The sequence below is a fragment of the Mobula hypostoma genome, chromosome 28 (genome assembly GCF_963921235.1).
Source record: "Mobula hypostoma chromosome 28, sMobHyp1.1, whole genome shotgun sequence".
Taxonomy (NCBI): Eukaryota; Metazoa; Chordata; class Chondrichthyes; order Myliobatiformes; family Myliobatidae; genus Mobula; species Mobula hypostoma.
This window is the reverse complement of record NC_086124.1, coordinates 33,224,513-33,250,580: the sequence shown is the minus strand read 5'-3', so window position 1 is coordinate 33,250,580 and position 26,068 is coordinate 33,224,513. Positions and strand designations below refer to the sequence as shown.

The following is a 26,068-nucleotide window of genomic DNA, read 5'->3' as shown; positions in this document are numbered from 1 at the left end:
GTGGAACACGAATGATGGTGGAAGAACTGCACGATAATCTCATCATAGCAAAGATAGACATTGGTGCATTCAAAAATGACATTGTCATGATCCCAAGAATTACTCTCAATTTATCAGAAGGGGAAGATGTCCCTCTTCAGCGGAGCCAGTTCCCGATACAGTCATGCTTTGCTATTACTATACATAAGGTGCAAGGTCAAATCATGGAGAATGTGTTGATTTATCTGGAGAAATCGGTATTCCAGATTGGTCAGCTGTATGTGGCTTTAAGCCGTGGAAAAAGAAATGAAAACGATAGAGTATTCCTGAAGGGTGGCAGATTAACCAGAAGTGTGGTCATAAAAGGTGTCCTTCGTTAAACAAGGAGGAGCAATATTTGCCTTGCTATGCGTCTTTCTTCTTTAATACACTGAGTTCTTCTTCTTCTTTAATTTCCAAAGCACATCACATCACACTGCACTACCTTTCTCTCAAAAGGTGCCCCAACGGGTCACCCGGTTGTCTAGTCACTGATATACGTCATGAATTGTGTTGTTTTGCAGCAGCAGTACAGTGCAATACATGAAATATGTTACAAATTACAAAAGGGAACATATTCAGTGGTGTGCAGATGTCTTTGGCACCCACATATATAGCTAGTAGTGTAATTAGGGACGGGTGAGTCTAGGGCTGGTCATCCTGCTCACTTAAGGAAGATGAAGCATCTCCGATAGCCTCTCCTTTCCAGGTGTAGTGATTGCTGCAGGACCATTGTTTGGCTTGCCATGCAAGAGGTCACTCGCATGTGGCTTCTCTCACACTATTGTGCCCATAGCAAAACCTTCACGTGGCGTCCCTAGTTTACTGCATTTACTATGTCATGGCTCAATGCAGTGTCCGGCGGTATAACTGGGCATTCAGGCTGGGCTCATCAGTCTTGGCTGGCAGCCAGCCTAGGAGAAGGACAATACAGTTCCAAACCTGGGTAGATGGGACTTGGGTAGTTGGTCTAGGAGAAGGGAAACTCTGATACTCAACCTATAGCCTTGTGGTTACCACAGTCACCGCAGCTCGCTGTGGAATGACCCCCCAGCCTAAAGAGTGTAATCAGTTTGCGCTCACCGATCATCACTGTAAACCTACACAATGCGGGTGGGAAGAGAAGTCCTACAGCGATGGAGAAGTGCTTTACCCTTTCCTGATCTTTGCAAATGAAGAACCAGCCATCAGTGCAAAGAGCAAGATAAAATAGTGAGGTATGTTCATGGACCATTCAGAAATCAGGCAGAGGGGAAAAAGCTGTTACTGAATCATTGAGTGTGTGCCTTCAGGCTCCTGTACCTCCTCCCTGAGTGTGGCAATGAGAAGAGAACATGTCCTGGATAAATGGGGTCCTTAAAAATGAATGCTGCCTTTTTGAGGCATCTCCTTCTGAAGTTATCCTTGATGGTGGGGAGGCTACTGACCATGATGGAGCTGGCTGAGTTTACAATCTCTTGCAATTATTTACAAAGCTGTGCAGTGGCCCCTCCATACCAGACAGTGATACAACCAATTAGAATGCTCTCCATGGTATATCTGCATAAAGTTGCTAGACTTTGCAATGTTCTCTTTTTTTTTACAACAACGCTAACTGGTGTTCTGAGCAAAAAAAATTGACATGACCTAATAACTGCATGGCACATATATAAAAGAAAATTCTAGCCGTGCAGCTACAAAGGCTATGTGTGCGGGAGCATTGCAGTTACCGCACAGCCACACGCCTGCGCAGCTTAGAGGGAACAGAAGCTTTGGTAACATACCAAATCTCTTCAAACTCCTAACAAAGTAGATATCCTGGCACACCTTCTTTGTAATTGCATCAATATGTTGGGCCCAGGTGTTGAAGAACTTGAAGCTGCTCAACCTTTCTACTGCTGACCTCTCGGTGAGGATTTGTGTGTATTCCCTCAACTTCCCCTTCCTGAAGATGACAATAAATTCCTTGGTCTTACTGAGTGCAAGGTTGTTGTTGCCAAATGAATCAACCAGCTGATCTATCTCACCCCTGTACACCTCCTCAATCATTGACAAATGTATAAATGATGCTTCAGCTGTGCCTAACCACACTGTCATGGGTGTAGCGAGAGTAGAGTTGCAAGTTAAGCACGTATTGTTGAGGTGTGTGGTGTTGTCAGCAAGGAGAAATTGTTATTTCTGATCTGCACTGACTGTCATCTCCTGATGAGGAGGTCAAGATTTCAGCTGCGGAGAGAGGTACAGAGACCCAGGTTTTGAAGCTTATTGATTACTTCTGAGGGTGTGATGGTGTTGAATGCTGAGCTGTAATCAATAACCAGCAGCCTTACGCAGTAATGTTGATGTTCCCCTCAAGAAGGCAGCATCCAAGGCTTAGTGGAGAGTCAGTGAGATTGCATCCACTGTAGATCTGTTGTAGCAATAAGCAAATTACAATAGGTCCAGGTCCTTGCTTAGCCAAGATCAAAGTTCAAAGTAAAATTTATTATCAGAGTACATTGATATGACCACATACAACCCTGAGATTCTTTTTCTTTGGGCATACTTACCAAATCTATAGAACAGTAACTGTAAACAGGATCTGTAAACTGTAAACATCAGTAACTGTAATCTGTAAACAAACTGAAAATTCAGATATAAATAAATAGCAATAAATAACGAACATGAATTAACAAGATAAAAGAGACCTTTTGTTCAAGAGCTTGATGGTAACTGATCTTGAAGCTGGTGGTGCGAGTCCTGAGGCACTTGTACCTTCTACCTGATGGCAGCGGCAAAAAAAGAACATTGCCTGAGTGGTGAGGATCTTTGATGATGGACGCTGCTTTTCTACGGCAACATTTCATGTAGATGTGCTCAATGGTTGGGAGGGTTTTACCCATGATGTACTGGGCTGAATCCACTACTTTTGTAGGATTTTACACACATAGACATACCAGGCCATAATGCAGCCAGTCAGCACACGACTATAGAAGTTTGCCAAGGTTTTTGATGACATACCGAATCTCCACAGACACCTGAGGAAGTAGAGGCACTGTGGTGCTTTCCTCACAATTATATTAATGCTGGGTCCAGGACAGGTCCTCTGAGATAGTGACACCCAGGAATTTAAAGTTACTGACCCTCTCCACCTCTGATCCTCTGATGGTTACTGACTCATGGACCTCTGATTTCCCTCTCCAGAAGTCTACAATCAGTTCCTTTATCTTATTGACATTGAGTGAGAGGTTGTTGTTATTACACCACTCAGACAAGTTTTCAGTCTCCCTCCTGTACGCTGATTCTTCACCATCTTTGATACAGCCCACAACAGTGGTGTTGGAGCTCTACTTAGCCACACAGTCATAGATGTAAAGTTAGTGGAACAGGGGGTTATGTACACTTCCCTGCGGTACTCCTAATCAACTTCACAAAGCACTTCATCATAGTAGATGTGATGGCTACTGGGCAATTGTTGAAGCAGCTCCCTCTGATCGTTTTGGACAATGGTTAATGCCCTTTTGAAGCAAGTCCTTGAGTCCTTGAAAGTGAGCCCATAGGTTGTGGGAACATTTCAGTGATGGGGCGAGTGAAGTTAACCCCTTTGGTTCAAAAGCTTGATGGTTGAGGGGTAATAACTGTTCTGAACCTAGTGATGTGAGTCCTGGGGTCCTGTACCTTGTTCCTGATGTCAACAGCAAGAAGAGAGCATTACCTGGGAGGTCCCTGATGATGGATGCTGCTTTCCTGTGACAGCGCTCCATGTAGATATGATGAATGAAGGGGTGGGCTTTACCTGTGATGGACTGAACCATATTCTGTACTTTTTGTAGGATTTTCTGTTAAAGGGCATCGGTGTTTCCATAACAGCCTATAATGCAACCAGCCAATATACTCTCCACTACACCTATATAGAAGTTTGACATGTAATATTTTCTTCTTAATAGCACTTACATGCTGGACTCAGGACAGATCCTCTGAAATTATAACACTGAGGAATTTAAAGTTGATGACCTTCTCCACCTCTTATACATCAATGGCAACTGGCTCACGAAGCTCCAGCTTCCTCCTTTAGTCAATAATCAGCCCCTTGGTGTTGCTGATGTTGAGTGAGAGATGGTTGTCATGATACCACTCAGCCAGATTTTCAATCTCCCTCCTGTATGCTGATTCGTCACCACCTTTGATTCGGTCAATGACAGTGGTGTTGTAGCAAACTTAACTGTGGCATTGGAGCTGTACTTAGCTACACAGTCATAAGTGTAAAGCGAGTAGAGTAGGGGGCTAAGCACGCAGCCTTTTGATGCACCTGTGCTGATGGTGATAGTGGAGGTGTCGTTGCCAATGTGTACTGACTGGAGTCCGCAAGTGAGGAAGTCAATCAGTTGCACAAGGAGGTCTTGGAGCTTGTTAGTTAGTTCTGAGGGATGATAGTATTGGATGTCGAGCTGCAGTCAATGAAGAGCATCCTGATGCATGCATCTGCACCGCACAGATGTTCCAGGGTTGAGTGTAGAGTCAATGAAATGGCATCTGCTGTTGACCAGCTACAATGGTTCAGAAATTGGAGTGGATCCGAGTTGCTGCTCAGGCAGGAGTTGATATGTTTCATCACCAACCTCTCAAAGAACTCAATCGCAGTGCTTTGAGAGTTTGAAGATGTGCTTGAACACTCCAGCCAGTTTTTCACTCCAGCACAGGTTTTCAGAGCACGACCAGGTACACCACTGGGGCCTGGTAGCTTTAGAGGGTTCACCCTCTTGAAAGATGTTCTAATATTGTTCTCCAAGACAAATATCACAGCATCGCCAAATGCTGCAGGGATTTGCACAGGTGTAGTTGTATTCTCCCCTTTAAAAGTGTTGAGCTTTTATGCTGGTGGAACAGCATCTGGTTTTTCATGTCCCCCTCCCCCTCCAGTAGATCCAGTAGATCCAGTAGATCCGGTAGACCCAGCAACTTCCTCTGTCAGATTGCTTGCTTTGCACACAAATGAGCCCACCGATTGGACTTCAGACTTGCAACCCCAACCAACACTGGACACTGGGAAAGGCGATAACCTCACTCATTCTGACACAGAACTCTTTCCACAACCTATGGACTCACTTTCAAGGACTCTTCATCTCACGTTCTCAATATTTATTGCTCATTTATTTATTATTATTTTGTTTTCTTTCTTTTTGTATTTGCATAATTTATTGTCTTTTACCTGTCTTTGTTGTGTGCAGGTTTTCATTGATTCTATTGTGTTTATTTGTATTTCAAGCTCAAGCTCAAAGTTCAAAGTAAATTTATTATCAAAGTACATACATGTCACCATATACAACCCTGAGATTTGTTTTCTTATGGGTATACTCAGTTAATCCAAGAACCATGATAGAATTAATGAAAATCTGCACCCACAGGGCCAACAACCAACCAATGTGCAAAAGACAAGAAACTGTGCAAATACAAAAAATAAAAAATATATAATAATAAAAAATAAATAAACAATAAGTATTGTGAACTTGAGATGAAGAGTCCTTGAAAGTGAGTCCATAGGTTGTGGAAACAGTTCAGCGATGGGGCGAGTGAAATTATCCCCTCTGGTTCAAGAGTATGATGGTCGAAGGGTAGTCACTGTGAGGTTCCTGTACCTTCTTTCTGATGGCAGCAGCGAGAAGAATGCATGCCCTGGTTGGTGGGCATCCCTGATGGTGGAAGCCGCATTCCTGCGACAACATTTTGTGTAGATATGCTCAGTGGAGGGGAGAGCTTTCTGTAGGATTTTCTGTTTTAGGGCATTAGTGTTTTTTTCGTAATTGCACTTGCATGGCATGCCCAGGACAGGTCCTCCAAAATGATAGCACAAAGGAATTTAAAGTTACTGATGCTCTGCACTTTTGATTCCCCCGATGAGGACTGGCTCATGGCCTCCAGTTTCCTCTTCCTGAAGTCAATAATCTGCTCTTTGGTCTTGCTGACATTGAGTGAAAGGTTGTTGTTGTGACACCACTCAGCCAGATTTTCAATCTCCCTCTTATATGCTGATTCATTACCACCTTTGATTTGGCCGACATCCATGGTGTCATCGGCATGCATTTGAACTGTGCTTAGCCGCACTGTCATAAATGTAAAGTGGTGCACCTACACTGATGGATATTGTGGAGGTGTCGATGCCAATCTGAACTGACTAGAGTCTACTACTGAGGAAACTTGGGATCCAATTGCACAAGGAGATATTGATGCCAAGGTCTTGAAGCATATGGATTAGTTTTGTGGGGATAATAGAATTGAAAGCCGAGCTATAGTCGATAAAGAGCATCCTGATGTATGCATCTGTGCTGTCCAGGCGATCCAGTATTGAGTGAAGAGCCAATGAAATGGCAGGTATCGTGGACCTGTTGTGCTGTTATGCAAATTGGAGCAGATCTAAGTCGCTTCTGAAGCGGGAGTTGTTTTGTTTCATAACCAAACTCTCAAAACAATTCATCACTGTGGATGTCATTGAGGTAGGTTACCACATTCTTCTTAGGCACCATAATGATTGAGGCCTGTTTGAAGCGGGTGGATACCTCAGACTGCCGAGAGGTTAATGATATCAGTGAACCCTCCAGCCAGTTGATCAGCACAGGACTTTAGTATTTGAACAGGTACCCCATCTGGTCTAGGTGCTTTCTGTGGGTTCACCCTCCTGAAGGATGCTCTCACATCAACCTCCGAGACAGAAATCACAGGGTCATCAAGGGCTGGGGGTGTCCGTAATGGTTCCTCCGTGTTTTGACAGTCAAAGTGAGCATAGACAGCATTGGGCGCAACTGAAAGTGAAGCCCTGTTGCCACCTATGTCACTTGATTTCACTTTGTAAGAGTTAATAACATTGAAGCCCTGCCACAACTGTCGAGAATTCTTCCTTGATTCAAGTTCAGTCCGGAATTGCCACTTCACCTGTGAGATGGCTTTCCGGAGATCGAACCTGGACCTCTTGTATATTTCCCGGTAGCCAGACCTGAATGCCTCTGATTTGGCCGTCAGCATATTGCGGATCTCCTGATTCATCCAGGGCTTCTGGTTTTGGAAGACTCTAAGTGATTTTATGGGGACACATTCATCTACAACTTGTTCTTATAAAGTCTTGACAACCATAGTGTATTCAGTCAGATCCACTGATGAGTCCTTGAACACGGCCCAGTCCACCGACTCAAAGCAATCCTGTAGCTGCTCCTCTGCCTCCCGTGACCACCTCTTTATTGTCTCTGGAGCCTTTATTTTCAGCTTCTGCCTGTATGGAAGTAGGAGAAGGACAGCCAAGTGAACACTAGGCATTCTTAGCCTAGTATAGCGTGGTTTTAGTATAGCGGGACCTCTGGGGTGCTACAGGTTAGATGTTGTGGTAACGGGCAGAGATTTCTACAAACAAGTCTGGTTGAAGTCCCTGACTATGATTTGAAATATTTTGGGTCGACTGTTTCTTCTTTGGTGATGGCAGCATGCAGTATCTTAAATGCCTGATTACAGTCAGCTAATGTTGGTATATAAACTCCAGTCAAGATCACGGAGGATAATTCTCTTGGTAAATAAAAAAAAGTTCCATTCAAAAGATTCAAAGGAACATCTAAACAAGCCTGATGCATTTTGGAAACATGTCCTGTGGACTGATGAAGTTAAAATAGAACCTTTTGGCCGCAATGAGCAAAGGTATGTTTGGAGAAAAAAGGATGCAGAATTTCATGAAAAGAACACCTCTCCAACTGTTAAGCACTAGAGTGGATCGATCATGCTTTGGGCTTGTGTTGCAGCCAGTGGCACGGGGAACATTTACTGGTAGAGGGAAGAGTGAATTCAATTAAATACCAGCAAATTCTGGAAGCAAACATCACACCATCTGTAAAAAAGCCGAAGATGAAAAGAGGATGGCTTCTACAACAGGACAATGAGCCTAAACACACCTCAAAATCCACAATGGACTACCTCAAGAGGCGCAAGCTGAAGGTTTTGCCATGGCCCTCACAGTCCCCTGACCTAAACATCATCAAGAATCTGTGGACAGACCTCAAAAGAGCAGTGCATGCCAGACGGCCCAAGAATCTCACAGAACTGGAAACCTTTTGCAAGGAAGAATGGGCGAAAATCCCTCAAACAAGAATTGAAAGACTCTTAGCTGGCGACAGAAAGCATTTACAAGCTGTTTTTTTGTTATTTTGAAACTGTAAAAGATGGAAATAAAAAAGTTTTCTTGCTTAAAATATTAAAGAAATGTGTCATCTTTAACTTTATGACTTTTGGAAATCAGTTCATCTTTTACTCGCTTAGCTATTCATAGTAACAGAAAATTTTGACCGGGGTGCTCGAACTTTTGCATGCCACTGTATATACATTCCTCAGGACCACGATGCACCCACACAACATATATCATACACAGCACATAAACCAAAATATTATACTATAAATAAGTTAATAAACTATAACTATATTTATGTTTTAGCTAGGGCTTTACTCTTTGGAGCAAAAGAGGATGAGAGGTGACTTGATAGAGATGTATAAGATGTTAAGAGGTTTAGATAGAGTGGACAGCCGGAGACTTTTTCCCAGGGTGGAAATGGCTAACATGAGGGGGCATAATTTTAAAGTAATTGGAGGAAAGTAACATAGGGAGATGTAAGAGGTAAGTTCTTCTTACACAAAAGGTACTGGGTGCGTAAACATGTTGTACGAGGTGGTGGTAGAGGCACATTTGGAACATTTAAGAGGCTCTTGGATATAATTATAATGTATTTTCTATGAATACCCGCAAGAAAGTGTATTTTTCTATGAATACCCGCAAGAAAGTGAATCTCAGGGTAGTATATGGTGACATATATGTACTTTGATAATAAATTTACTTTGAATTTTGACACAAAGGTTGGTGGAGTTGTGGACAGTGTAGAAGGTTGTCATAGGTTACAATGGGATCAATAGGATGCAGAGCTGGCATGAGAAGTGGCAGAAGGACTTCAACCGGTAAAGTGTGAGGTGATTCCCTTTGGAAGGTCAAATTTGAAGACAGAACACATGGTTAACAGCAGGATTCTAGTGGTGTGGAGGAACAGAGGGATTTTGGGGTCCACAGCCATAGATCTCTCAAAATTGCCTCGCAGGTTGATGGGTGGTTAAAAATGTGTTGGTCATCATTAGTTGGTGGACTGAGTTCAAGCGCTGTGAGGTAATGTTGCAGCTCTATAAAACTCTACCTGAAATATTGTGTTCAGTTCTGGTCATCTCATTATAGGAAGGATGTGGAAATTTTAAAAAGGGTGTAGAGGAGATTTACCAGGATGCTGCCTGGACTAAAGAGTGTGTCTTATGAGGATAGGTTGAGCGAGCTAGTGCTTTTCTCTTTGGAGAGAAGGAGGATGAGAAGTGACTTGACAGAGGTGTACAAGATGATAAGAGGCATAGATAGAGTTCATAGTCAGACTTTCTCCTAGTGCAGAAATGGCTAATATGAGGGGGCATAACCTTTAGGTGATTGGAGGAAAGTAAAGGTGGGATGTCAGAAGTAGTTTTTTTACACAGAGAGTGTAATGGGTGTGTGAAACACAATATCAGGGGTGGTTGTAGAGGCAGATACATTAGACTCCTAGATAGGCAAATGAATGATTTTAAAAAATGACTGCTATCTAACAGCAATTGTGCCTATGGTGAGCTGAAGGGCCTGTACTTTGCTGTAATATTCTCTGTTCTAATAAAACTAACAGACACTGCAAGCTAATTCTTGCTGACTTCAGAGTCCCTAGTGAAAGAAATTTCCCATTTCCTCCATCATTATCTCACTGTCTTGCTTTAGCTGCAGTGTAAACCACATCCAGGCCAGAATGACAGGCAGGATGTAAGCTGTTCACATATGCTAGTAGTGTTTGCTTATGTAACATAGTCTCAGTATACATCACAATTAATTCGCTTTTGGAAATGTGCTGAGTATTAAAAATTCAAAGTACATTTACTTTCAATATACATTTATCAAAGTATGTATACATTATATAACCTTGAAATTCGTCTCCTAACAGGCAGCCATCGAAACAAAGAAACCCAAAAGAACGCATTTTAAAAAGACCATCAGACACCCAATGTGCAGAGAAAAAAAAACAAATCATGCAAATAGCATTCAGAACTGAAGTCCACAGAGAGTCCATCCCTGGACCCTTAGTTAAGTGCAGAGCTTTGGGCCCCAATACCCTAACCTTCTCATTCTGGCCTGGTGCTTAAATCATCATCCATACATTGGATTCAGTCGCTTCAATGTGCCTTGAGGCCTGGTCCCTCTCACTGTGTCTTGGCCTGTATCCGATCTTTCTGATTCAGGCAGGCACTTACATCGATCAAACCTCGATCGATTAGGTAAACCAGTGAAACCCAGCCATGCTCAATGTGGATGATGTATCCAGCCTGCCCTCCTGCTCCCCGCCTCTCCTATCCCTCATCTTGTCTCCCCCTATATTACATTACAGTTTCAACACATGCAGGCCCTTCATCCAGAAGGAAAAAGCTAGCCTTTAGATTAGACATCAAAATATACAGTGAAATGTCTTGTCTGCATCAACAACCGACACAGTCCGAGGATCTGCTGTGGGGGGCTGGGAGCAGCTCGCAAGTATCACTTCCGGTGCCAACATAGCATGCTCACAACTCACTAACCCCCAACTCATATACAAGGCCTTCTTGCCTTTCTCTCATGGTCTTCTCTCCTCTCTTATCAGATTCCTCCTTCAGCCCTATCACCTCCCAGCATGTCACTTCATCCCCCTTCCACCCTCACCTGGTCTCATTTGTCACCTGCCACCTCGTACTTCTTCCCTTCCCCACTCCCACTTTCTAATTCTGGCTTCTTCCCCCTTCCTTTCCAATCCTGATGAAGGGTCTCAGTCCAAAACTTAAACTAAATATCCCCCTCCATAGATACGACCTGACCTGCTGTGTTGCTCCAGCATTTTGTGTGTGTTGCTCTGCTTTTGGAACATGGGAGGAAATCGGAGCACCTGCAGGAAACCCAAACAGTGATGGACGAATGTTCAAACCCCTGACAGTGACAAGAATTGAAACCCAGTTGCCAACACTGCAGCCGTAATGCTAACTGCTAAGTTACTGGACCACCCCCATATGTGTCTTGGTCCAGTTTTGGGGTTGAGAAGCTATCGAATGTTGAAAGGCCTTGTGGAGAGGACGCTTCCTATGGTGGGGGAGTCCAGGACTAAAGGACACAGCTGCAGAATGGAGGGATGTCTATTTCAAACAGAGATGGGGATATTTCTTGGCTAGAGAGTGATGAATCTGTGGAAGTTGTCGCCAAAGCTGTTGTGGAGGCCAAGTCATTGGGTATATTTAAAGCAGATTCTTGATTAGTCAGAGCATGAAGGGATACAGGGAGAAGACAGAAGATTGGGGCTGAGAGGGAAATGGATGAAATGACAGAGCAGATGATTGGCCAACTGGCTCGATTCTGTCCCTATATCTTGTGGTCAAAGCTTGACACCATCTGGGCTGAGGCAACTTTCTTGATTTGCACCGGTCTACACCTAAACAGATTATTCCCTTTTCCGTTATGCATCGTAGGTACAGTGTGCACCATTAAGTAGGCAAGCACTCCACATTATGCGTCAGATCCACAGTATCTACCAAGAACAACAGGTACATGGAAACATCATCCTCTGCAGGTTCCCCCCAGCAAGTCCCACACCATCCCAGCTCAGAAGCATAACAGCATTCCTCCATTGACCTGCATCCTGGAAATTCCCAACCCAAATGTGGAAGGCCATTGCTAGAAGAATTACCACCATCTTATCAAGGGTAGTCAGAGATATGCGTGTAGAAGAATGAATGGTATTGCTCCAGTCTCTGTCCATCTTTCTATGCTTCCCCCTTCCTCTCTGTGTTAAATTCCCTTTCAACCAATCTCTGTTGTTTGCCTCCACGTCCTCCCGGCTCACGTCAATAAATAAACTCCCCCTGAATTTCTAGCATCGACGGATCTCCCCAACAGTGAAAATATCTGCCCTGCCTCTGTCCTTTTAAAGTCCTCGGATAGAGGAATGTTCAATCAGGTTTTCTTTTGCACGTTCGCCAATGCCTCCGTAGACTTGGTTTTACCAAGATACTACAAGCGCAGGAAATAATTGGCATCTGGAGTGCCGCTGCTTTTGAAGATCTTTTCTCTCCGCTTAAACCCCCACTCTTCCCCCCCCCCCATTCTTTCGGCGGAGTTACAATGTCGTCATGCTGCTCAGGGACAAGGTGTCAATCATCTTGCTTGTTGTAATCGGCACTTGCCGGGACTTGTAGTCCGTTTGTTCCCGTTGTCGGGCTGTTTTGCGGCTGTGTGAACTACGTTATCCGACAGCCAGCTCGGCCGTGGCAGCGCAACTAAACGACCGGCAATCAAAGGAGGGGGTGTCGGAGGGTCGAAATGGAATCATTTTCCCCCAGAGCCGCTCACTTCTGAATGAAAAGCAGTACCTTATCTTTGGATTACAATATTTCCGACAACTCACAAAGTCCGAGGTGGTTTTGCTGCCGGTAAATTGAAAGTAAGAATCGCAACAGGCGCGTTCCCCCCTCATTTTAAGCAGGACGCAGTTGGCACAGTTCGTCCCCCGCAGCTGTTGAATGGAATCTGGGCACAACCAACGTGGAAATAAAGGAGGGGATGATAAGGTTGTTTAAGACAATAAAAAGCATTAGAGAGGCGCGGAATAAATGTGTAGCACTGCATTCAATGTATCGGCAGCGTGCTTTATAAATGGACTGTGGGAAGGAATCGGTAAGGGGCAGGGTATTGTGTAGAGTTTCAGTGTCGTTTGCCCCACCCTCCCTCCTTCAGTTGCCCGCTGAATCGTTACATTTTCTTCGCTCCTCGGGCCGGGATTCCTGTTTCCCTGCAGCTTGTCGGCAGGGCTGCAGCCGCCTGTCTGTGTCTCACTGCGGGGGCAATGGTGTAGCGATGTCGGGGGACTATTGGGAGACGCACTGATAAGCAAATCCACACCCTCCCTCCCTCCACCCCCATCCCTCCTCTTTCCCTCCCCATCCCTCCACATCCAACCTTAAGGGGCTGTCAACCCATGGTGGTCCTTTCCTTCGGGCAGGTAACGAAACCAGCTTATTTATTACTGATTTCCCTCTCCCCTTCGCTTTGTAATCGTAACTGTTATATTCCGCCGTAATAGTCGGGAGGAGGAGGGGGTGAGCTATAAGAAACATAGAGACTCTGCATTGTTGACATAGGAATCCTGCACTCGGCGCAGGCGCTTTGCTTCTGTTAACTGAGTTTTTTTGAATATTGTCTTTAAATAGGTTGTTTTTTCACATCATGCACCTTTATTGATTAGACAGGGTGTTAATTTAAAAGAAAAAAAAAGGTTATTTTATTTCTGAAATCTCACAGTGCCGGCTTGTAAATAGCTCGGCGCGTTTCCTCCCGTGCTCAATAACTACGGTTGCATTGGATTGTGTGCCAGAGTAGCTGGAACGGTGTGTGCGGTATTTATATTTCCTTCCACCGGGAACGGTGTTGTGGGAGAGGAATTCACGGTGCCTGTCAGGGCGATGTTTGCATCACAGGCCTCCGTCCCTGTCTTTCTGTAAAGGGAGCGTAAACCTGCGGGTCCACGCTCTGGGTTGGTTGTGTGGCAGATTTGTTCTGTGCTAATGCTCTTTAAGGAATTATTCTGTGGAGTTTTGCATTGTGCTCGGAGACGTGGAAATGATATGTAATTTTATTGTTTTTTTTTCTGTTTGAAAACAAGGTAGAGGGGAGGTGGGGGTGGAGAGCGAGAAAAATTCAGGCAGTGGTTTCCAAAGCTGGGTTTGGCTTGAGATTACAGCCTGTTTTTAAAAAGTAAGGTTTGCACAGGTTTACCGGGGTGCTGAAATGAATCGATCAGGTTTAATATCATGGGCATATGTCGTGAAATTTGTTATTTTGCGGCAGCAGTACTTAGCAATACATAATAAAATATAAATTACAAGAAGGAATATATAAATAAAAATACAGCGTAAAAAGAGAGCCAGGAAAATAGTGAGGTAATCTTCATTGTCCATTCAGAAGTCGGATGGTAGAGGGGAAGAAGCTGTTCCTGAATCGTTGAGTGTATGCCTTGAGGCTCCTGTACCTCCTCCCTGATGGTAGCAATGAGAAGAGGGCATGTATGGGTGATGGGGGTTCTTCATGACGGGTGCCGCCGCCTTTGCCTTCCATCCCCTCTGCATTCAAGCCTTTGTATCGAAGCCTGCGTTTGTAGCCCGACCTCGGCAGCGATCCAGCCCTCCTCTTTTAGCACTGTGGTGATTCTGACAGTCTTCGAGGAGCTCGGTGGAGAGGTTTGACTGGCAAAGTAAACTGACCAATGAAGGTGGCTCAACTCGCTTCTGAAGGATCAGCTTTGATTTGTAACTTGTGCAACGAAACCTACGGGAAAGTGCATCTTATTTGCGTCAACGACCAACACAATCCCAGGATTGTGCCGGGGGCAGCCCGCGAGTGTTCCCCTGTGCTTCCAGCACCAACACAGTTTGCCCACAACTCACTAGCCGATATGTGTGGGAGGAAATCGGAGCACCCGGAGGTCATATAAACTCCTTACAGACAGCAACAGGAATTAAACCCCGATTGTTGCGCTGTGAAGCGTTACGTTTATCAGCAATTTCTCCCCCATCCTCCCCAGGATTTGAAAGGTACCACAGCCCACTAACGTATGGCCCACCTGATGTAGGGGAGTGAGTGAGAGAGCTGGAATGGGAATGCAAAGCTGAAATGTCCCAAGGGTTAGTGAACAAGGGGTGTGAGAGCACAAGCAGCAGTTGTGAGATGAGAGGAAGTTGGTGAGGGATCCTTCTGGAGTTCAGGTGGACTGCTTGGATTTTAGCTTCTGAAGCTCAGGAGCATTTGTGGGTATGACTTCCCTCCCTGCATCCACTGTTTCTGGCCCACTCATCAAAGTCAACTAAATTTATTATCAAATTATGTCAACGTCACCATATACTACCTTGAGATTCATTTTCTTAACAGGAACATAAAGAAATACAAAATAATTAATGAAGAACTATACATAAATAAAGACTTGTGTGCAAAAGAAGACAAATTGTGCAAATAAAAAATAAATAAACAAGTAAATAAATAATATTGAAAACAAGAGTTGTAGGTTGTGGGATAAGTTCAACTTTAAACTGAGTGAAGTTATCAGCACTTGTTCAAGAGCCTAATTGTTGTAGAGCAGGGTTTCCCAACCAGGGGTCCACAAAGACCTCTTGCTTAGTGGTGTTGGTCCATAGCGTAAAAAAGGTTGGGAACCACTTTTGTAGGGTAATGCTGTACCTGTTCCTGAACTTAGTGGTGTGGAACCTTAGGCTCCTGTATCTGATGTCCAATGGTGGGAGCAAGATGAGAGCGTGGCTTGAGTGATGGGGGTTCCTGATGATGGATGCTCCTTTCTTTGGAGGCACTGCTTGTAGATGTTCAGGATGGGGAGGCCTTGCCTCAGAACCAAAGATGAACAGAAATTCACTCTTCCCAAACGTTAAGGTTAAGATTAGCTTTATTTGTCACATGTACATCAAAACATTTAGTGCAGTGTATCCAGTCAGATCAATGAGGGCAGCCAGCAAGTGTCACGCTCTTAGTGCTAACATAGCATGGCCACGTCTCAATGGTACATCTTTGGAATGTGGGAGAACTCCGAGGAAACCCATGTGGTCACGGGAAAAAGTACAAACTCCGATATACAATGGTGGGAATTGAATCCTGGCACTGTAATAGCATTACGCTAATGGTGACACTACATAAACATTGGCTGTTGTTCCAGAATTTGAGGTTCTATTCCCCAGCCCTGATCCTATCATCGTCCCCAGCAGGCTGTTGGTATTCCTGTTATCGCATGTGGCTATCAACTCTGACACCTGCACACCATCTACCATGCAGTTACCTGCCCAACTCTGCCCAACACAACTTGGCTACTACTGTAGCTGTGAGCTTTGCTTTTGTTACCCCCACACGCTCTCATAGCTGGCATCCACCATGCCCCCTTTCATTCTTTCAACACTGTGCCCTTGCAGACAGAGTCCTCATCATGTATTGCTCTCTATTGTGTCATTTTAATTTCTTGTTACCAGCAACAAATCACCCCCTCACCCCATCTGTCCATTTTTGTAATCTCATCCATCCCTCAAGTCCTATAATCCCAACAATCACCAAACCCCTCTCCCTATTTATGCCCCTCCTTATCACTATAAACTCCCGCCTGTCTGTATGCCCCACCCTATCACGATAACCCCTTCCTGTCTCTATGCCCCTCCCTATCGCTATAACCACTCCTGTCTCTATGCCCTGCCCTATCATAATAACCCCTTCCTGTCCCCACACCACTCCCTATTTCTGTAACCACCTCCTGTCCCACTAACCGCTCCTGTCTCTATTACCTCTTCCTATCCCTGCACCCCATCCCTATCTCTGTAAGGGCCTCCTGTCCCTCCATCCCCAGCTGCCTGTGAACCCACACCCCCATCTCTGTAACCCCTTCCAGTCCCACACCCATGCTTACCTCTGTAACCCACTCCTGTCCTTGCACACCTCCCTATCTCTATAACCCTCTCCTGTACCTACATCCCTCCCTATCTTGGTAACCCACTCCTATCCCTCCATGCCTGCCTATCTGTGTAAACCCCTCCTGTTTCCAGTTTCCTCCCCATCTCTGTAATCTCTCCAGTCACTGCACCCCTCCCTACCTCTGTAACCCTTCCTATCCTCATAACCCTCCCTATGTCTGTAAACCCCCATCCCTCCACATCTCCCTATCTCTTAAACGCCCTCCAGCCCACAAGCCCCTCCCTCTGTCTGTAAACCCCTGCAGTCCACATACCCCTCCCTATCCCATAACCCACTCCAGCACCTACACGCCATCCCTATCTTTCTAACCCCTTCCTAACCTCGCAACCCTCCCTATCCACTACTGTCTCAACACCCCTCCCTCTCTGTAAACCCCCTGTGCCCACACCCTTCCCTACCTCTGTAACCCCTCCTGTCTCTACACCGCTCCCTCCACCCCTGACTATCCCCATAACCCCCACTATTCCTGCTCCCCTCTATATCTCTGTTACATTCTCCTGTCCTCACACCCGTCCCTGTCTCTGTAACCCACTCCTGTCCCTACACTACTCCCCATCTTTATAATGCTTCCAGTCCCTACAACCCCTCCCTATCTCAGTAGCCCCATCTTGTCCCTCCACCCCTACTATCCTCATAACCCCACTGTACCTGTATCTGTCTTCATCTCTGTAACACTCTCCTATCCCCACACCCTTCCCTTTCTCTATAAATCCCTCCAGTCCCTACACCCCTACCTATCTCTATAACTTTCCTCCAGTTCCTGCACCCCTCCCCATTTCTGTTTGCCCCTCCTGTCCACACATCCCTCCCTATCTCTGTAACTCCTCCTTTCCTCCACCACTTACTATCATTGTAACCCCTTCCTGTCTCTGCCCCACTCTCTTTCTCTCTGTAACCCCTTCCTGTCTCCACATCTCTTTCTATCTCTGCAAACCCCTCCTGTCCATACACACATCCCTATCTCTGTAACCCCCACCTATCCCCACAATCCTTCCTATCTCTGTAACCCACTCCCTGTCCCCCCCGGTCTCATCCATTCCGCCTCCTCTGCCATCCACCCCCCAGGTCTCTTCTGTTCCCCCTCCCCCATCCCCCTGGTCTCTTCCGTTCCCCTCCCACCCTCGGTATCTTCCATTTTCCCCACCCCCCAATCTCTTCCGTTCCCCCTCCCCCATCCCCCTGGTCTCTTGGTCTCTTCCGTACCCCGTCCCCCCCAGTCTCTTCCGTTCCCTCTCCCCTGTCCCCCCAATCTCTGCCGTTCCCCCCTCCCCCCAGTCTCTTCCTCTCCCTGTAAACTCGTCCGACTACATTCCTCCTCCTTTGACTGCTCAGCCCCTCTCCATCTCTGTAACCCAGTTCAGAGGACTACATATCTCCATCCAGCCATTACACCCACCCTTCTTTCTGTTGAGCCCTCTCATTCCATTCCCTTCATCTTTATCTCCTCCTGCCCTTCCACCTCTACCTATCTCTGCAACCTCTGCCCAGCCTCCAAACCCTCCCTTTCTCAGAGTTCCCATTTATGTAATCCGGCCTCTCCTCCAGAAATCTTTTCTACTTTGCTAAGGGTTTTGGCCACCTATCGTTGATTGTAGTTTCAGTTTTCAGAATCTATCTCAGATATACATTGAAATGAGTTGCTTGTGTTCTTGTCATGGTGGTGTAGCAGTTAGCAAGATGCTATTGCAGCTGAAGGTGGTCCGGGGATAAGCGCTCAATTCCAGCTCCTCTGTCAGGAGTTGTATGTTTCTCCCTGTGGAATTGTAGATTTTCCCTGGATGCTCTGGTTTCCTCCCACAGTTAATTGGTCATTGTAAATTGCCCCACGATTAGGGTGGGGTTAAATCGGGGTTGTTGGGGCATCACGGCTCGAAGGACCTACTCCGCACTCTATCGCTAATTAAGTAAATAAACAAACAACCCAATGGTGAGCTGGGGCAGCCCACAGAAGTCGTCACATATTTGCACCAACGTAGCATGTCCACCATGTTCAGAGAGCAACAGCAAAGCAAGACAACAGCCAAACAAGCCCCTTCCTATCTCCCCTTTCTCCCCACCCACTCATGTACACACAGGACTCCAAACCCAGATCAAGCCACCTCCAGTCATTGGCCTTAGACTTTCAGACATTAGGCCTCTGACTTCCTGACATGTCAATCACAAGATTTTGAACTCTTGTCGTCTGGAACTAGCTGATCTTGGGGGTGTGGGAAGGTTGGTTATGGGGTGTTTGTCATTAGCTCTCCTGCTTCCTGCCCACACGGACCTCCAACCCTGGACTTGTTGACCTTGGGGCTCACCAGTCCCCAATCAAGTTCACGTTTATTGTCATTTCAAGCATTTCATTCTTTTTAATCTACCAAATGAAACAACATTCCTCTGTGCCAAGGTACACAACACAGTACCTAGAACTCACACACAGTAATAATACCTACGAATTAGCAAATATTTAGGTGCATTTATAATGCAAGATAAAAAGTAAGTGGTACAATGCTACTGGCACTTCATACGTGGCGAGACCTAGATGGTTCAATTATCCCACAGTCTGGGGGAAGAAGCTGTTTCCCGTCCTAGCGGTTCTTGACCTAATGCTATCGTACTTCCTGTCTGGTGGTCGGGGGTCAAAGAGTTGATGGACGGATGGGAGGGTTCGTTGACAGTGCAAAGGACCCAGCCTGGTAAGTATCCCGGATGAGTGGACGAGAGGCCCCGGTGATCCCCTCTGCAAATAGTGATCCTCACAATCCTTTGTTGAAGATTGTTTGTTTAATGTCATTTCACGTAAGGAGAAGGGAATAATTATCTCACAAAAGATAAAGTTTACAATAATTTTTGACCCTGACCCGGATCTGGGCCGTACCCACCAAATATCTGGACCTGCATCTTGGTTTTTTTGCACTACCTTACTTTCCATTTTTCTATTTTCTATTTATGATTTATAATTTAAATTTTTTATATTTACTATCGATTTGTAATCCAGGGAGCGAGAAGCGCAGAATCATATATCGCTATGATGATTGTACGTTCCAGTATCAATTGTTTGGTGACAATAAAGTATAAAGTTTAATTAAAAAAACACAATAAATATCAATAGATAAGAAAGTTTACATACAGAGATTGATTGTATGTCCATAAAGTGATGCTAGGCTGTAGATAAGGTGACCGATGGGAAATAATTAAATAATGGTGGAGTTAGTGGGTGGAGGTGTTGATCAGCCTTACTGCTTGGGGAAAGCAACTGTTTTTGAGTCTGGTGGCCTTGGCACAGATGTCACATAACCTCCTCCCTGATGGGAGTGAGACAAACAGTCCACGAGCAAGGTGTGTAGGATCCATCATAATGTTACGGGCCTTTTCTTGCACCTTTTTATATATACACTATGTTCTTGATGGCAGGTAGGCTGGGTGCCAGTGATGCACTGAACAGTTTTCACTGCCCATTTTGGAGCCTTCTTGTCTGCCACAATGCAGTTTCAGTATCATTCAGTTAGGATGCTCTCTACTACACGTCAGTAGAATGATGTGAGCATAGATGTACATAGTCCAGCTCTCTTCAGCCTCCTCAGAAAGTAGAAGCATTAATGAGTGTGTAGGATGTGTTCTGAGACCATGAGAGGTACATGTGATGTACACTCCCAGGAGTCTGAAACTGTTCTCAGCTTCCACTGCTGTGTGGCCAATGTAAAGGGAGGGTATGACTGGTGCAAGTTCTCCTTAAGTTAATAAACATCTCCTTTGTCTTCTTGACATTAAGAAAGAGGTTATCTGCTTGGCACCAGCCCTTCTCTCTATAGGTCATCTCATCATTGTTGGTGATGGACCCCACCACTGTTGTGTCATTAGCAAACTTGATGTGATTGCTAGGGTGTTTGGCCGTGTAATCAAGTGTGAGCAGAGTGTGCGGTAACGGGCTCAGCACGTAGCCTTGGAGGATGATGGGGAGGGAGGGAGGAGCAGTTGTACATTCTTATTGTCTGAGGTCTGTTTGTAAGGAAGTCCGGCAATGAGTTGCAGAGTGATGTATTGTAGGGTCTTGTGGTGTTGCAATTCTTGTACAAAATGGTAATGCAGCTGCTCAGGACACTCAATGGTGATCCTGTAAAAAATTATTTAGAAATTGGAGTGGGGGGGGTGCGGGGGGCCTTGCTCACCTCAATCTCCTCGGGAAGTGGAGATGCTGCTGTGCTTTCTTGACCAAACAGTGATTTTGAGGGACCAGGTGAGATCGTCCATTATGTACACTTCCAGAAACCTGGTGCTCCTAACTCTTTCCACAAGGAACTGATTATGTACAGTGAGGAGTCAGCCCACACCTTCCTAAAGTCCCCAATCATCTTTTTCATCTTGTCTACATAGTGACTCAAGTTACTGAACTTGCGCTAGAAGTTTGTCAATTATTTGTGACATATCAAATCTAGGCAAACTTCTAAGAAAATAAAGGCTTATCACGCCACTTCCCTGGTAGTGCATTCCATGCACCCACTACATCCTCGTAGAGAAAAACACCCTCAACTACATCTCACTCCCTCACCTTGTGCCTCCCTCCCCCACCTCAGAGGAGAAGGTTGCTTTGCCTGCATCCTCCTGACAGAGGAAAGGTCACTGATCCCAGCTACCTGGCAGACCAATAGTTGCCCCTCCGCCCCACCGCTGTGACCGTGGACCCGCCGTGTGTCTTGTCTGAGGGCTTTGCCTGCGATGGACTGGACTGTATCCACCATTTTCCGTAGCAGGAGAATACTGGGGTGGGGGGGTGTCAGGTTGGCCTTGGCCCTTCCTCTGTAGTTTAATACAACAATGTATTGCAGCCTCTGGCTAAATATAGGGGCTGCCATCTGTTGAGTGTAGTTCTGTCTATGATAAAAGGTTTCCCACTTTTTGCCAGTAGGTAGGCTGCATGTGAGCTGGAATGTGCAAGGTCGCAGCAACCTTGCCGTTTTGTAGTCCCCGACGAGGAAGCGAGTTGATTTGCTAGACAGTGGTTGTGCCATGTTTCAGACCTGGTGACATGCACAAAGCAGAAAGGACAGCTGGAGAATGCAGTTGTGCATGTCAAGGCATTCCGTCATGGGGTCATCCCATGGCACACAAAATCACCCCCCCCCCCACACCCAACCCAGTCCATCTGGTGTCAAAGAGTACAGAGGATATTGTCAGGACTTGACCTGAGTTATGGGGAAAGATTGACTAGGTTCGGACTTAATTCCACAGAATGCAGAGGAATAAGGGGGAAGTTGATAGAGGTATACAACATTATGAGGGGTATAGATAAGGTAATGCAAGCAGGCTTTTTTCCACTGATGTTGGGTAAGACTATAACTAGAGGTCATAGGTTAAGGGTGAAAAGCAAAATATGTAAGGGGAATCTTAGAGGGAATTTCTTCACTCAGGATGTGGAACAAGCTGCCATTGGAATTAGTGGATGTGGTTTTGATTTCAACATCCAAGAGAAGTTTGGATAGGTACATTGTTGGGAGCGGTTGAGGGACAAGGCAGAAGACCAGCCCAACAATGACTATATAGACCAAAGGGCCTGTTTCTGTGCTGTAGAGCTCTATGATTCTGCAGTGCCCTAGCAAAGCTGAATATCCATTGAAGCTTCATGCAAATATTTGTAGATAGAAGGTTCCAGCGATGAGAATTGTGGAAGTGGATGTGGACTGTTGCAGGGTACTAAAGGGTAGTGATAAGAAGAGTCTGTCAGGAGGGAGCATTGTATGCTAAAGTACACTAGCAACCAAGATCAAAACTGTAAAGTGACACGCTTGGTAGAATGTTATCAGAGTCAGGTTTAATATCACTGGCATATGTCGTGAATTTGTTGTCTTTGCAGCAGCAGTACAACAATGCGGTACATGATAATAGAGAGAAAGTCTTGTGAATTACAATAAGTGAAGTAGCCAGTTAGAATACTCTCCACCGTACATCTGTATAAATTTGCGAGTGTCTTTGGTGACTTACCAAATCTCCTCAAACTCCTCACGAAATATAGCCGCTGTCGGGCCTTCTTTGTAACTGCATTGATATGTTGGGCCCAGGATGTATCCTCAGAGATGTTGACACCCAGGAAATTGCTCACTCATGCGCACAGCGTTCCTAATGAGATGGGTGAAATAACGGTGGAGCTCCGGGGATGGTCAAAGGGCCCCTTTAGTTGCAAAGGGAACAATGTTGGGTACTAAATATTTATAAGAGATGGGGGGGAAAAAACAGGATAGGAGGTGATGTGGTCCTGATGGGATAAAGGCAGTTGAGAGGAAGGAACACACACAAAACGCTTGAGGTATTCAGCAGGTCAAGTGCATTTAAGAGAGTTGTGGACCTGCTGAAGGATGTCTACTGGAAACATTGACTGTTTATTCCTCTCCATAGATACTGGATGACCTGCTGAATTTATAGATTTATTGAGATACAGTGCAGAACATTGCTTTTGGTAGGAACTGAGGAGTGCGGTAGAAACAAATCTGGGAATACCGGTGCATAATTCCTTGAAATTGGCATCACAGGTAGATAGGGTTGTAAAGAAAGCTTTTGGCACATTGGCCTCCAGTGGCCTAAATCAAAGTGCTGAGTATAGGAGGTGGGATTCACGAGAATGATTCCAGGAATGAAAGGGTTACCGTATGAGGAATGTCTGATAGCTCTTGAGCTGTATTCCCTGGAGTTCAGGAGAATGAGGGGGGGGGGATCTCATAGAAACATTCTGAATGTTAAAAGGCCTGAACAAATTATATATGGCAAAGTTATTTCCCGTGGTAGGGGAGTCTAGGACAAGAGGGCATGACCTCAGGATTGAAGGACGTCCATTTAGAACAGAGATGTGTAGAAATTACTTTAGTCAGAGAGTGGTAAATCTGTGGAATTTGTTGGCACGAGAGGCTGTGGAGTCCAAGTCATTGGGTGCACTTAAGGCAGAGATAGATAGGTTGTTCATTAGCCAAGGCATCATAGTCATAGTCATACTTTATTGATCCCGGGGGAAATTGGTTTTCGTTACAGTTGCACCATAAATAATAAATAGTAATAGAACCATAAATAGTTAAATAGTAATATGTAAATTATGAAATAAGTCCAGGACCAGCCTATTGGCTCAGGGTATCTGACCCTCCAAGGGAGGAATTGTAAAGTTTGATGGCCACAGGCAGGAATGACTTCCTATGACGCTCTGTGCTGCATCTCGGTGGAATGAGTCAAAAGGTATGGGGAGAAGGCAGGGGAGTGGGAATGGCTGGAAGAATTGGATCAGCCCAAGATTGAACGGTGGAGCACACTCAATGGGCTGAATGGCCTGCTTCTGCTCCTATATCTTATGGTCTTATGAGATGGTATACTGAAGTTGTATAAAATGTTGGTGAGGCCTAATTTGGAGAATTGTGTGCAGTCTTGGTCACCTACCTACAGGAGGAGTTGTAGAGCACAGAGAAGATTTACAAAGTTGTGCAGGACTGGAGGGCTTGATTTGTAATGAAAGATTGAATACGTTATGACTTCATTCCTGGAATGTGGAAAATTGAAGGGAGATTTGATAGAGGTATGCAAAATTATGAGAGGTATACATAGGGAAAATGCAAGCAGGCTTTTTCCATTGAGGTTGGATGGGACTACAACTAGAGGCCATGGGTTAAGGGTGAAAGGTGAAATGCTCAAGGGAAACATGACGGGGGACTTCTTCACTCTGAGGGTGGTGAGAGTGTAGAACGAGCCGCCAGAAGAAGTGGTGGATACAGGTTGAATTTCAATATTGATGAGAAATTTGAATAGGTACGTAGATGGGAAGGGTATGGAGGGCTACGGTCCATGGGCAGGTCGATGGGACTAGGCAGATTATTAGCTTGCCACAGATGGGCTGAAGGGCCTGTTTCTGTGCTGTACTTTACTATGACTCTTAGAAAACACTGGAGGAACTCGACACATCAGCCTGCCTGTACGGAGAGTTTCGGGCCTGATGAAGGATCTCCGCCCAAAATATTGACTGTTCCTCTCCATTGACGCTTCCTGATCTGCTGAGTTCCTCTAGCATTTTGTGTGTGTGTGTTCTTCAGATGTGATCCAGGTTGGGACCCCTGCTGCTGATGAAGCCTGTTTCTCTACAGCAGTGTCCCCAGGCAATGGAGGAGTGTTGGAAGGAAATAGAGACAAAAGGTTCTGCAGTGCAGCAAATGTTGAGTAATTTTCAAAGAATGCTGGAGGAACTCAACAGGTCAGGCAGCATCTATGGAGAGGATTAAACAGCCAGGACTAACCTTAATGCAGTAAATCTGTGCAACCAGTTTGGGTGGAGGCAGGAAGCCACAGAAGGGCAGAAAACATTGGTCATAGTTGTATGTCAATTCCCTCTGTAGGGCATGGTATGATTCAAGGAATTTGAAGTTTATGTAACAAAGTAATACCGTGGTCGTGGTGAGAATTCACTGCGTTCGTTTGTTATATGCTGTGCTGTATGACGGGGCCGATCGTGGTCTTTCCATAACCATGATTGTTCCTGGCAATTTTTTTTTTTTTGCAGAGTGGTTTGCCATTGCCTTTTTCTGGACAGTATCTTTACAAGACGGGTGACTCCAGCCATTATCATTACTCTTCAGAGATTGTCTGCCTGGCACCAGTGGTTACATAACCAGGACTTGTGATCTGCTCCGGCTGCTTGTACGACCATCCACCACCTGCTCCATGCCTTCGTGTGACCCTGATCGGTGGTGGGGTGGAGGGGGGGAATAAGCCAGTGCTGCACCTTGCTCAAGGGTAAGCTGCAGGCTTGTAGGAGGAAAGGGGTGCCTTACACCTCCTTTGGTAGAGACATATTTTCACCCCGCCATCCATGACCTAAAAGTATGCCATGACATTGGTTGTTTTGTGACAGCACCACAGTACAATATATAAAAATTACTATGAACAGTATATTTTTTAAAAGTATAAAAACATAGCAAAATAGAGTGGTAGTCACTGTTCTCGGGTGTGCGACTGCCCAGTAACTAAAATACTCCTGCGCCCGTAGTCTTTGTTGCCACACAGTTGGAATTTTCTTTTATATAATGCTTTATTAAAGTGCCTCGGTGTAGTTTTCAGTGTAGTCCGTGCGGCCATAAGAAAAATTGGAGGGAATATGGGTGGTGGTGTTATGGGTTTATGGATCGTTGAGAAATCTGATGGGGAAGAAGCTGTTCCTAAAGGGAGTGTGGGTCTTCAGGCCTCCCCACCCACTTGATGGTGGGAAGGCTTGTGCCCATGAGGGAGCTGGCTGAGTTACACAACCTCTGTGCATTGGATCCTCCATGCCAGACAGTGATGCAACCAGTCAGAATGCTCTCCACGGTACAGCTGTAGAAATTTGCTAGACTCTTTTGGTGACCTACTAAATCTTCTCAAACTCCTAATGAATAGCTTCTCTTGTTGCTGCCACCAGCAGCTTAATATTTCTCTGCACTGTGTTTCGTGCACCCTTCACTCTAAGAAATTATTGTCGCTGACTTCGATGATATGAAG

The 26,068-nt window shown here is 45.3% G+C and overlaps 1 protein-coding gene across 9 annotated transcripts in view; it reads left to right on the top strand.

Annotated features, from left to right (window-relative positions):
* Positions 1-12,840: 12,840 nt before the first annotated feature.
* LOC134339016 (cyclin-dependent kinase 17-like) overlaps positions 12,841-26,068 on the top strand; it is a 130,642-nt gene continuing 117,414 nt past the window's right edge. For all 9 annotated transcript variants that reach the window (XM_063035268.1, XM_063035267.1, XM_063035265.1 and 6 more), the window contains exon 1: positions 12,841-13,073. In XM_063035268.1, the coding sequence (XP_062891338.1) occupies positions 13,050-13,073 (24 nt within the window). In that variant the 5' untranslated portion in view covers positions 12,841-13,049. The remainder of the gene's footprint in view (positions 13,074-26,068) is intronic.